Source organism: Rana temporaria, chromosome 3 (genome assembly GCF_905171775.1).
Source record: "Rana temporaria chromosome 3, aRanTem1.1, whole genome shotgun sequence".
In the NCBI taxonomy this organism is placed as follows: domain Eukaryota; kingdom Metazoa; phylum Chordata; class Amphibia; order Anura; family Ranidae; genus Rana; species Rana temporaria.
Genome location: NC_053491.1, coordinates 315,075,586 through 315,090,249, shown reverse-complemented (window position 1 = coordinate 315,090,249; position 14,664 = coordinate 315,075,586). Strand labels below are relative to the sequence as shown.

General features: G+C 39.0%; 1 protein-coding gene across 3 annotated transcripts in view; it reads right to left on the bottom strand.

Moving 5' to 3' along the window:
* The window catches only part of LOC120932477 (protocadherin gamma-B2-like), a 353,457-nt gene that overhangs the window by 322,019 nt on the left and 16,774 nt on the right, over positions 1-14,664 (bottom strand). The window contains exon 1 of one of the 3 annotated variants that reach the window (XM_040344855.1): positions 7,591-10,188. The exons of the other annotated variants lie outside the window; for them this stretch is intronic. Within the exon in view, the coding sequence (XP_040200789.1) occupies positions 7,591-10,017 (2,427 nt within the window). The 5' untranslated portion in view covers positions 10,018-10,188. Of the gene's footprint in view, positions 1-7,590; positions 10,189-14,664 lie in introns of those variants that run through there. 3 annotated transcript variants of the gene reach the window in all.

Genomic DNA, 14,664 nt, shown 5'->3' with positions numbered 1-14,664 from the left:
ATAAAACAATTTACATCACACATTAGCAGGTTCTAACACAGTTGAACTTGTAAAAAGCTCAATCCACTAAATCAAGGTCATACCACCCAAATCAAATATGCTGTAAATTATAAAAAACAAAGTCAATACAATCAATTGTCTGTTGCTAGTGCATACATTAAAATTGCCACATCAGTTTTTAAAAATATTTGTAAAATTAGCAAAGCAGGTCCAATTCATATATCTCCATTCTATATCAACATAATAAGGAAAATTATATTAATGAAGAATAAATACAAATAAAAGTGAAAAATAAGTAGACAGATAGGGGAAGATTTACTAGAACTGGTGCACACAGAAACTGGTGCATCTGTGCATAGTAACCAATCAGATTTAAACTTCACCTTGTTCAATGAAGCTTTGACAATAAGCCCTGGTTCACATTGATGCGATTTGGCATGTGATTTGGGTGTGTGATTTCCATTGACATCTGTGCAGAAACCCGCACAGATCTCTCTGAAATCGCCCCCCTGAAGTCGGGACTGAAATGCGGGAATGAAATTGTGCGAGTTCAGCTGAACGATTTTATTCCTGCAGTTAGTGTGAACCTAGGGTAAAACCTGGAAGATGATTGGTTACTAGTCACAGCTGTACCAGATTCAGTGTGCACCAATTTCAGTAAATCTCCCCTATAAGGTCTGCCTTCATGAATAATGTCACTGATGACAAGAACCTTTACCCTTATCTGCGTTTGACCATAAGGAGACACTTATGAGTTCCTGATACATGTTTCAATACTTTCAGAAATCACCTTTTCTTTCCTCAGAGGTGCAAACCACAAGCTGCTTATTGTACTTTCTTTTACCAGTACATATGGTCACAGTTAACTAATCCAAAACTACAAATTTATTAAATGCTAGGTTCACGCTTTGTAAAAAATAAATAAATAATAAATGCACATTATTTTGCAGGCTAAAAAAAAAATCATATTTTTTTTACACTGGAGCCTGCAAAGCAATTCACTCATGACCAGTGGATCGCGAGTGCAATGTGAGGCACCTACAGACATTCCTGACGGCGCTCTGCCCATATTGTTGTGTGGGCAGACAGTTACAGGGCTGAAGCTAGTGTCGGTGAACTAAGAGGGCACTCATCAGTGCCCTCACAGTTCATTGAGAGCTACACAATGGGGGTTATGTACTAAAGGAAAATCCAATTTGCATTACAAGTGCACTTGAAAGTGCTGTCACTGTAGATATGAGAGGGACATGCAAGGAAAATAAAAAACAGCATTTTAGCTTGCACATGATTGGATGATAAAATCAACAGAGCTTCCCCTCATTTCAGATCTACACCTCAGATTTACAGAGACTGCACTTCCAAGTGCACTTTCAGTGCACTTGTAGTGAAAAGTGGATTTGCCTTTCATAAATAACCCCCACTGTCTGTCATGGTGGAAGCCAGGACTTGTAGTTTATTCATTCACAGATCTCTGTGAATAAATTATGTGTTTGTATGGGCAAAGCCACTGTTTTTAAAATGTAACAGAGGGTGTGGGGATAGCAACTTCTGCCTGCTGTCACAGGGAAAGCAGTGTACAGGGGAGGATGCTGAACATGTTACATGTTACACCCTAAATACAAGTACTCTAAAAAGAAAAACGAAGGACAAGGAGAGAAAGACAGAGCAACAAAAAGAATCAAGTATCCTCGAAAAAAGCAAGAAACAGTAAGGACTAGCAAGGTGATCTCTCACACTAATGATGCCAGTAATATTATTCATTTGACTGATGTTTTCTTAACAACATCTGAGATTTCACTTTTGTCAGAGGACTCCACTCCACTACTGTATACATATACACGCTGCATATTTCAACAACATGTAAGTGCAATTGCTTATTAAATTTTATCCTTTTAAAACGAGATTACGCTATGTGGCCTCTTCTCTCCTTCTCCATCTCCTCTTACCATTGATTTATACTGAGGGCAAGTTTGCGCAATTGTCATCACTGCTCACCTCCCATTTGGCTGAACCTACCTCCGTAGATGATTGGATGTCTTGATTTCAGGCATTTAGCAGCATCCATGTTTGTTAGACTCATAGAGATAAATGTTTCTTTGAGTCCACACGCTCTGGTAAGCTTGCATTTCTACTGGTGGCGGGTTATCACGTTATACACAAGAAGTTACTTTTAGAAGCACTTTACTGTTTGCGTCCAGAGATCCGTGTGACACGTGGTGGACTATATATTTATTTATTTATCACATCCACATTTTTTTTGGACTCGTGTTTTAAGTCTTAATACATGTATTAGCTTTTCCATCGTGAGAGATCATTTTGGATTGTACACATAATTTTTGTTCACAGTGAGTGATCACTATTTATGATGCAAGCATTTATTTACTGTATTGTTTAAGCGCTACACTTATATACCACACTTTTGTCAAAAGGACTGTTCTTTGCACCCCACTCCCATTTTGCTATTTTCTTAACTCTTTTGGATGTGAATAGGTTTGTTTATAATATCTTGTTAAGAAAACATTTCCCTGTTGATTTAGAGTCGGATGCAGCACCTCAAGAGTTAGTTTTAAATTACATTGATTCCTCTGACACTTTTGATTTTCAGGATCTGACTGCTATATCCACTCTTGAGAGACTCCAGTCTGATTCCTCTGGGGGTATGTATGGTATAGACAAGAATGATATCAACAAGGGCAATCAATATTTTTATCCCATTAACACAAGAAGTTCAGCGGTAGAAATGTTTCAACAGTTAGTGGAAGGGGATCTTGTGGATCTAAAGAGAGGATTGTCCACTGTCTCCACCCTTGCCACAGACAATTTAAATAAGTCTGAAAGGTAAGCCCTTACCTGTTTGAAATCTCAGAAAGATATAGTGAGACAGGAAGCTGACAAGGGTGGAGCACTGGAGTGATCCTCTCTTCTGAGAACTACAATATAAGGCAGAAGTAATATGGCAATTGAGTGACATCTCTACATACTGCATCCTAAAAACTGACCCAACTAAAAAATTTCAAAAGCAACTGTCCCAGCTCCTAGATACTGGGAAGGAAATGGGGGTTTTGACATACAAATTAGCAGACTCCCTTATGGTGGATTGTGTGGTTATTCAGTTTTTTCAACATTTACCTAAGGTGCACAAAGGTGACACTCCAGTTAAAGGGTTTGTAAAGGATTTTTTTTTATCTTAATAACTTCCTTTACCTTAAAGCAGTGCTGTTTTCATGTCCTCATTGTTCGTTTTTGCTCTCAAGTTGCTGTAATTTTTCTCTGATCTCCACACTTCCTGGTTGTCTGTTTACTGATGACCACAGTACTGGGAGCTTTCTCTTTGTGGTCACTAATCAAGGAGGTGTGATTACTGTGTGTCTAAAACCCCACAGCACCAATCAGTTTTGTTTTCCAAACCATCACTGCCCTGTATTGGCTCTGTACATCACAGAAGCAGGAAACAACATGCAAAAACGAAACTAGAAACTGCAGGTACATTATATGATTGATTTTTATCTATTTTTTTTTTTGAAAATGTTTTATTGATTTTCTACAGGCACACTCAACAAATAGTAATGTACAATTGTTGTTACAGTATCGCCATAGAATGACACACAGGTCAAACAGTCCTACACAATAAACCATTACCCCTTCCTGAGAATTAAACACCCCATCCCCTCAACGGAGGGACAATATTCTACGGGGCACCCCAATAGGGCCAAATTTGCCCCTCGGTCATAAGAAACCAACAAACAGTGGAAATAACGGTTAGAACTTCAACCATGCATACCCCACCAATCACACACCTCCACACACACCCACTCACAACCTCATCCCATACAGACAACCCTACCCTCCCCTCCCCTCCCCCCACATCCAAACCACACACTGCCCCTCTCTCACCCCCCTGCAACCATCAGAGCCCTCCAGGCCCCCCCCCCCCACCCGCGATTTTTATCTATTTTTAATAATTTTTAAAAGGAATCAGTTAACTATTATGTCTCTATACCCTGTAAACAGTCATTTCAGCAAAAAAAAAGTTTTCCTTTACAACTCCTTTAAGGGATGACCGATAGTTGCAGGTATTGGCTCCCTGCTTAAAAAACTTGGGGAATGGGTTGAGCAATACCTGAAGCCACTGGTAAAATGACTGCCAGGCTATATTAAAGATACATCCACAGTGTTGTCTCACATTAAAGACATTAGATGGCAGGAGTCATATTTGTGGGTCACTCTTTATATTCATGCATTCCTCACAATTTGGCACTGAGTGCCTTGGGATTCCATCTACATTATTATAGCACATATGGTGCAGAGTTGAAAGAGTTTTTGGTCATGTCAGTTGATTTTTTTCTACAGCATAACAATTTGTTTTCTGATCAGATCTTTTACCTGCAATGTAGAGAAGCCTCTATGGGAGGAGGAGTTCCTGTTCTCCCATTCTAATCCATGTGCGGGTGCCATTAGATGGTATGGCAGATTAATTGATGACTTCTTACATGTATGGGATGGGGCTGTTATGGATCTGTCTGCCCTTACGTCATGTCAATACCAATCACCTTGGTTTGGAGTTTAGCCATGAGAGTAATCGTAGCATGATTAACTATTTAGATGTCACTCTTGTGGGGGACCATACAACAGGTACTGTTTACACCCATACATTCAGGAAATAATGTGCTGGTAATTTGTTGCTCCTGGCAACGAGTTGTCACCCATCCCACACCATACGCTCTATTCCTGTGGGGGAATTTATCAGAGCACAATGGAATTGTTCCAGCACAGATAGCTTCTTGCAGGAATGTAATATCATCATCTTGAGGCTTAAAGAGAGGGGTTACCAGCATTGACACTTTAATAGGGGTGTCACAATAGCTAAGAACAGTGATAGACACACACTCCTTACCAAGACAAGCAACAGGCATTTGTCTGAATCTAACAAAATTAATCCTGTCACTTTTGTTACCAACTTTTCACAGCAAATTAACCAAATTAAAGGAATTATATCCAAATATCTGCCTGTACTCTCTGCGAACTAGGATCTTGTTCCTGTGCTTTCTACGGGGTGCAGGTTCTCAGGCAGACATGCTAGGACACTTGGTAATATTTTGTCTCCTAGCCTTTTTCAATCTGGTGGTATCAGACATACATGGCTAACCACTCATGGCTCTTTCTGCTATGTCCTGTGAACCTGTCGTTACTGCGATAAGCACATTATAAATAACAAGACCATTGTCTCTTGATCCACTGGCAGAGAATACACAATTTGAGATTTCATTAATTGTGGCTCAAAGAATGTTGTATATGTTGTGGAATGCACAGCATGCACACTGCAATATGTAGGCTGTACCTAAAGATCTCTGAGGATCAGGATGAGTGAACACTATAATGGTGCAGCTTATTGTAGTGATATAGTACAGTGGGTAGATAATTAATTAGTAGTTATTATATTGATGATGTGAGTAGTTTCCAGCAGCAACACGATGAGATTAATTTTATTGACTTCCAACACAGAACAGAGTCCATAAGATACTTGCAACACATGACAAAATCAACAGAGTAAATATGACAAAGAATAGTAGCCTTCAGAGTCCCATTTTTCCTAGGCCTGTGCCTTCATATTCATGGAGAATAACAAGACTGACTGAATGCCAGCTTGAATGTCCTTTCAAGTACTGGTCTGACACGGGGGGGGGGGGGGGGTTCTGCTAGGTCAACCAAATGTATTGCTCTTGGCATGAAAAGATCCTACTATTAATTACTGACTATGGCATTTAGGGTCTCTAAAATGTTTACTAGGCCAACATATCACCATTTCCCATGAATACCCCCTCAAGTCTAATTACCATCAATAAATACTTCTTCTATGGTCCTCTATCATCCTTAAGTATGTAAACAATGTACCCATTGAAATGTTCAAATAAACAGGCCATACCTCACATACCTAGGTAGACTTGCATAAGATCAACATATCAAAGGATCATCAGCTGTCCCTTTGATATGTTAAAATTTAGTTGGCTCGGGCAACTTAACCATTGTCAACTGAATTCTGGCCTGGTCAATAGTGTACTGTATGTGTGTATATATATATATATATATATATATATATATATATATATATATATATATATATACATATACTAATATAATATCCCACATATTACAACACTTATTCCAATGACAGGAATCTTTCTAATGCATCAAAACACTTCAAATATGTGCACATTGTAAATATGGTATCTTTTGTATTTAGTGGTGTAGAAAGGGTTAATAAACTTCCCTGGGAAGGGGATCTCCACCATAGACTACTTGAGAGAGAGTTCTGGTGGATATTTGCTCTTGGTACTAGAAGCCCTGCAGGTATGAACACCAGGTGGGATTTGGATTGTTTTCTAAAATAAAATAAAATAAAACAAATAATATAAAGTATTGATTGCACTGGATGTTTTATATCTGCTGCTCCATCCCTATTGTTTTTAATAATGGAATGCTTTATTTTTGTTGTAGGGCACAACTTCAATCTAGAGGTCAGCTTGCACAAGCCTATTGTTATGCATAGTTCTTTTTGATATGCTGAATCTTTTCATAGTGTTGTAAGCCCACATCTGATATTAATGGAACCCAATGCTGCTTTTTTCTGTCATCTGCCCGTTTTTGATTTTAATTGAATATTTGTTTTATTGACACTGCTTTTACTCATATGAAACATATAGTATAAATGTTCTGTCATTCATTTTGTGAATATGCTGTGAACAAGGCTGTAAGCCAAAACACGTCAACTGTTTTTTATCTTGACCTTTATGTAGCAAATAAAGATTTTAATGGCATTCCGCAGTTGCCGGTTACATTTTTCTTGGAGTTACACCCTAAATACAGTTTTAACATGTTTAGAAAGTGAACCTATCCTTTAAAACAGTTTAAAAAAAAACTTCTAAGCAGAACTAGGAAGGCAAAAGGCACGCAGAATGGTTTTCAAAGTAAATGTAAGTCAGATAATTGCAATCTCAACTTGTAACGTTATATTTTGATCAGAAAACATCACTGGGAGGTAATTTTTTGTAATCTTTTAAAAATAAATTACTGTGTGAAACTAAGAATATTGCCTTGCTGTAAAACCATTAAGCCTCGTACACACGGCCGAGGAACTCGACGTGCCAAACACATCGAGTTCCTCGGCCAGTTCAGCCCTGAAGCCGCCGAGGAGCTCGGCGGGACTAGAGCTCCCATAGAACAACGAGGAAATAGAGAACATGTTCTCTATTTCCTCGTCGAGCTCCTCGTCGGCTTCCTCGGCCGAAAGTGTACACACGACCAGTTTCCTCGGCAGAATTCAGCCAGAAACTCGGTCGGAAGCTGAATTCTGCCGAGGAAACTGGTCGTGTGTACGGGGCCATAGACAACAAACATTAGTTAAATTAAAAGCAAATTATTATTAATATATCATGAATAAAAAGTAAATATGCTTTATATATCTAATGTTAAATTCTATATACCCACTTATCATTATATCGGCTATACTATACTTCTATGTTATGGATCCTATCATAAATATTATCAATACTATACAAAAGTATAAATGTTCCATGTTTTCATGTTACTCACCTCACTACTAGGTGGCAATGCCTGTTGTAAGTTGTCACTTCTGAGTACAGAATCATCGGCATCAATAAGATTATCTACAGGGACGGTTTGCTTGGATGCCATGTAGGTGAAGTCATCCGTTGGGTCCAGAGCCACACACACATTGTATGAGTAGGGAAGAGGTAATGTTCCATCGCTATACATGGAGAGTATTCTGGGATCAACTGGAGGATACAGACTAGCACTTAGAGATCCAAGGTTTGGTGAATGCTTTGCTTCTCTGCATTTTGATATAATGACCAAACTTACAGTAATAATAAATAAAAAGGAAATCAGTGCTAATGCAATAACTAAATAGAACTGCAAACTGATTTGAGGATCTTCATTGATATGATTGCTGACTTTAGAAACCACTTGCTGGAAGCTATCTGTAACCACAAGGCTTAAAGTGACTGTAGCTGAGAGAGAGGGGATCCCATTGTCCTTCACCATCACCACAACCTTATGATTTAACAGATCCTTTTTTTGAAAGACACGTGATGTCTTGATTTCCCCAGTATGATCATCAATAATAAAATGTGATGTCTCTGACACATGAATGAAATGATAAGAGAGCCAAGAGTTATGTCCAGAATCTGCATCCACTGCAACAACTTTCGCTATTAGAGAACCTGGTTCAGAAGAAAAAGGAACCATCTCAAAGATAGGTAATCCGCCGATTTCTGGAGATGGGTACAAAATTTTTGGTACATTGTCATTCTGATCCACTATATGTATAGTTAGTGTTGTACTGCTGTTCAGAGATGGGGATCCACTGTCTTTGGCAGTTACCTCTACTATCAACTCCTTGAACTGCTCATAATCAAATGATTTCTGAGCATAGAGAACTCCCGTGTCCATGTTAATAGATAAGAAGGAAAGCACAGGCTGAACTTCTGAACTGTTGCCTGAAATGGAATAAACAATCCTGGCATTGTCTCCACTGTCCGGATCAGAAGCTTGTATTCTGTAGATTAAGGCTCCTGGTAAATTGTTCTCTGGCACATAAGCAATATAAGTAGATTTCATAAAAACTGGTGGATTGTCATTAATATCTGATATGTCCACTTTGATGGTTCTTCTGCTGGAAAGTGGAGGAGATCCTCCATCAGTAGCTATAATAGTAATATTATAAGATGACTGCTGTTCTCTGTCCATAGAGGATCTTGTAGCTATTCTGTAATAATTGTCAGATGACACAATCAAATCAAAAGGTACTGTTTCGATAATTTGGCAGTCAACCACCCCATTTTCTCCAGAATCCTGATCATGAATTTCAATTAGAGCTATCATAGTTCCAACTGCACAATCCTCAGGTATGGGAGTAGACAAGGAACTAATTAATATTTCAGGAGCATTGTCATTGACATCAATGACTTCTATTAATACTTTGCAATGAGTAACAAAACCCCCTCCGTCCTTTGCTTGTACAGAGAGCTCAAAGTTTCTTGCTGTTTCAAAGTCTAAAGTTCTCTTTATCTTAATATCTCCATTACTGGGATGAATATTAAACATGCCTGTGTGATGAATATTACCAGATGTTTTGCTAAATGAATATGTAATCTGTCCATTGATACCTTCATCTTTGTCAGTTGCATTTACAGTAATTATAGTGGTATTGATTGGAATACTTTCAATCACACTGGCTTTATACAGTTGCTGAGTACATACTGGAACATTGTCATTAGCATCAGTGACAATGATCTTTATTACAGCTGTTCCAGACCTCACAGGATGTCCTCCATCTAATGCTGTTAAAATTAATTCATGCTCTTTAAGTGTCTCTCGATCTAAAGGCTTTTCTAACACAAGTTCAGGGAATTTGCTCCCATCTGGACTGATACTTTCAGTTAGTGTAAAATGCTGATTATCACTGAGCTTGTATCTGTCTATTGAATTAGCACCAGCATCAAGGTCTTCTGCATTCTGCAATGTAAATCTTGTTCCAGGTAATGTTGATTCAATGATTTCCAAAGAAAATGTATCAGGAGTAAATTTGGGGGAATTATCATTTATATCCTGAATTTCAGTTCTGACCTTAACAATGTTAAAAGGATATTCAACCACAGCATCAAAGGTTAGGAAGCAGGTCGTTTCTGCCCCACACAGTTTCTCTCTGTCTATCTGGTCTTTCACATACAGATTTCCATTGTCTAAATTCACATAAAAATATTTCTCTGCAACACGTGATACAATTCTTAGTTTTCTAGATGTGAGCTGCCTAATATCTAACCCAATATCTTCTGCAATATTTGCTATAACAGAGTCCTTTCTTATTTCTTCTACAATAGAATAATGAATCTGACCAGTGACTGAATGATACAGCCAGGAAAATAAGAACGGAAATAATACTTGCCATCTGATTCCTTTGTATATCTGTATGTGTAGTTTCAACTGATCCATTCTCATTGTTTGTTATCTAGAACAAAATCCAGTCCGATGTCCAGTCCGATGGGCTATAAAGTTAATTTGCTTCATCCATCCACAAAAACAACAGTAAATATTCTTTATTTTGGTGTGTACAGAAAATCCAGAAAATGGCTGTGCCTCTTCTTGTAGATTAGCAGTGTGTGTGAAAGATGAAAATACCAGTGGATCTCCAGCTCTGTATTCTTCCCCTTATTGGTCAAACAGCGGCGCTCTGAGGTGAAACTAAGGAACTGCAGCTATAAATATTTCCATTTAAAGAACTGTGTTTTAAATGCATTTGTATACATTTTGTACAGTATGTATTTGTTATGCCATTAGTGAATTTTGATCATGACAAATAAGATAATAACACATAACCAAATGACCATAGTCATGTATGTAAAAGCTTTTAAAATACAGTTAATTGGTTTGTCCGTTTTTAAATTTTTTTAAATACTAAGACCTTTAAATAATTTTTTTTAAGTGAATCTATTGTTAAGATTTAGTCTTCACGTGGCTTAAAAGGGCTCATGTTAGCTTCAGCAAATCACATGAAAATGCATTCTTTAACAATGAGTATTATAAGACATTTAAAACACCCCCCCCCCCCCCCAATTTGCAATGAGTTTTTATAGCAGCAGAATCCAACACTTATTTTCCACCAGAGATGCTAGCAGCATATGTAGTGACCCTCCCAAAACTGGGTAAAGAACCCAATAGTCCAGCGAACTTCCACCCAATTTCACTACTCAACAGGGGCGTTAAAGTCTGTGCTAAAGTGTTTGCTCAATGTCTCCTTCACATGCTCTCCTCACTTATTAAATCAGAATCAGACCAACTTGGCTTTTTTAAAGGCAGGCAGGCCTCAGACCCTACCAGGAGTATAATTGATATTTTACAACATGCATAAACCAGTCAAACACCTTCTCTGCTACTCTCTATTGACGTGGAGAAGGTATTCGACAGGGTACCATGGGGATATATGTCTGCAGTCCTGGATTTTGAATCAATCGTAAAAAACATATATTCAGTCTCTTTGCGTGTGACATAATTCTTCTCCTGACTAAACCACACACGTCTCTCCCCTTTGCTCTTAAATGCATTTAGCACCATATCTTATTATATAGTCAATATTACTACATTCTTAATTTTAGATTTAGGGGTACATGGAGAGACACACAAAAATCTGTCTGCCCAACTGCCCTACTCATGGGCAGATGACAGTATCCCATATCTAGCCATTTTACTGACAGCAGCTATGGAAAGCTTAGTAGCCAACCACAAACTTTTTATAGCGAATATACGGCAGGATGTGAAACGTCTGTCTTAAAGCGGAGCTTCACCCAAAATGGAACCTCCACTTTTCGGAACCCTCCCCCCTACGGTGTCACATTTGGCACCTTTTAGGGGGGTGCAGATATCTATATATAACAGGTATTTGCACCACTTCTGGGTATAGACTCCACCCCTGGGAAACACACGACTCCCAGAACACAGCGGGGACCAGTGAGGATGGCGTAGCACGACTCGCGCATGCAAAGTAGGGAACCGGGCAGTGAAGCCACAGCGCTTCACTTCCCGATCCTTCACCGAGGATGGTGGCGGGGAAAGCCGAGAGTCGAGCGGTATGCTCAGCTTCGGCTGCCGATGTTGCGGGCGACCTGGACAGGTAAGTGTCCATTTATTTAAAAGTCAGCAGCTGCAGTATTTGTATCTGCTGGCTTTTAAAAAAAAATCCAGTGAACCTCCGCTTTACGTGGAAATGTCTTGGTTCAGAAGGCTGGCGTATTTTAAAATGCAAATATTACCCAAAATACTATACATATTCCAGACTTTTACAATCCCTGTACCTTCCTCACACCTCTCAAGTCTAAGTCATATACTGTCCACCTTCCTTTGGAGCGGTAAACAAGCTAGATATGCACACCATCATCTCATCAAATGCAGGAAAGTGGGTGGCATTGGTCTCCCAGACCTCACAGATTACCTTAGAGCTTTACACTTCAACTTCATCAGTGGTTCCAACCGAAATCCAGATACTCTATGGGTGGAGCTGGAATCTTCTCTCGATATTATGCAGTCTGTATCATATCCTTTTAGCATTAACGACCCAAACCTCCGGATCAAGGACCCTGCACGCATTATATTCATTACCCTATATCTCGATCAGGCAATGGAGAGAAAGGGGTATACAATGGGTAGAAGATCTTTATCAAAATGGTACTCTTAAGGATATAGAGGGCCTGAAAATGCAAGGATTAGGGGGTTCACAAACATCCACCCCCAAGTATAATGATTCCGGAGGAGGTGTGGCAATACGTTTGTGATTTCCACTCTTCCCATAAAGGATACTCCCTATTTTATAATACTCTTCAACAAAAAAATAGCTTTAACACAACTCCCCCTGAAATGGGAAATAGACCTTCAAAATGAAAACTCCACCAAGAAGTTACAATGTAACTCCTATAGATCACACTGTGTCACTCACTGGGAGCTATCACAAAAGCTTCTAACATGCTGTTACCTGACTCCATGCCAACTGGCCAACTTTTCAACTTCTAAGGCCCCGTACACACGACCGGATCGATCCGCTGAAACTGGTCCGACGGATAATTGTCCGGTGGATCGGACAGTTTCCAGCGGACAAAAATTTCTTAGCATGCTAAGAAATCTGTCCGCTGGAAACCTGTCCATCGGACGTGCTCGGTCATCTGTACAGACTCACGGGACACGTCCGACCGACCGCCATCCCTCGCATGCGTCGTACTGATTCGACACATGCGTGGAAGCTTTGAACTTCCAGGGCCGCCCACGTCGCCTGTGTATTGTTTACGCGCGGATTTCTGTCTGATTGTGTGTGCAACCATCAGACAGAAATCTCCGGCGGACCGTTTTCAGCGGACTGTCCGTCCGTGTGTACGAGGCCTTACTCTTCCTTCTGCTGGAAAAAATGTGGCCAAGTGGTGACTTTAGACCATATTTTTGGGTTATGCAAGAGCATTATTAGCTTCTCACACTTAACAGGTAGTCTAACTAAACCAGACCCTGGTCTAGTGATTCTACACTTGGGTATTGATCTCTTCCCTCATAACTATAAAGCTGTTGTAATTCATGTGCTATTATCAGCCAAAATGATCATTGTAAGACACTGGAAACAGGACCATGCACCTAACTCCTCTAAAGTAGTCAACTTAATGATTGTCCACTACTCCTTTAAAACAATGTACCCTCATAAAGCGAATACCAGATCCACTTTTGATGCTAGATGGAAACCCTGGGTAGAAATCAATGATACTACAACATAATATATGCAACATACTTAGAAGGGATATGTAATTATTTTGCCTTTTGTGTTCATCATTTTGATATTTCTGTTATAGTTTGCAAAATGAGTAACCTATGCTGCTTGATTTTACTGTTTTCTATCTTGTACTGTCTAAAATGTAATAATAAAAAATATTTGGGATAAAAAAGTTCTTGAAAAGAAACACTTCTGTCTTCAAACCCCCTAGCACTTTTAAGCTGTGAGCTACAGCCTAGACTGCTCTGTCTCTAGCATTGTGGCTGTTCCACTTTAGTAGAGACTGCAGTCTCTTTTTTTCTTATTAGACAGCTCCTGTATGGTAGATTGCAGATAAGAGGATCAGCTAGGCAAAAAGTAACAAGAAGCAGATCTTAGCAAGCTGCAAAACTATGTAAAAAGAAGAGTCTACATATGTATTTATTGAATAATGATGATTGAGATATATATATATATATATATATATATATATATATATATATATATATATATATATATATATATATATATATATATATATATATATATGTATATATATATATATATATATATATATATATATATATATATATAGATATATATCTATATATATATACACCACCTCGACATTCCGACAACCCGTGCTTCCTGTGCTTCTTGCTTCGAATCAGATGATCGTTGCAAGTGGATCCGTTGCAAGGACATCTCTCCGGGAGCCGCTGTTCGGAAGGCATTGAATTGGTCTTCTCGTTCGTGAGAGGGCAATTGCCCACCTTTGCAAACCTTTCTTTGTTGCTTCACTGGCACACTGTGTACAGACAGCTTTACCCTGGGGAAACACTTTACTGCACTTCTATTTGAACTCTGTACATAGAAACCTCTGTCGCATAAACCATTCCAAGAAATACCATTGCCTTGTTACTGCACCCTACTGGATACAGTTAATGAGTTCCGACTGCCGGCGAAGACCATCAGGCCTGCAACTGGGACATACTACTTAAAGGGCCCTCTACCATTCTTGTTTGACTAATCTCTCATTAGGATTAATAGTCAAATAGGCCCCTTTAGAAGTATTGCCAGAATTAATGCTTAACTCTTTCGGGTCACGTTCAAGTGGTACTCCATTGTACATACATCTATATAATATACTGTTATTGCCAAATTGCCTTAGCTTGTATTATTGTGGGGAAATTCTTCTGCTGAGCTGGACTGTTACTCAAAGCTCGGTTGATCTATTACCTCCTCTGTGCAACAATATCTTCTTTGAGTTATCTAAGTAAACGTTGATAGAATATAAACTCACTGAGTTGTTTGACTTTAAGGTGTTGCAAAGATGTCTGAACCCAGGGTGTGAGGTGGGTTAGAAT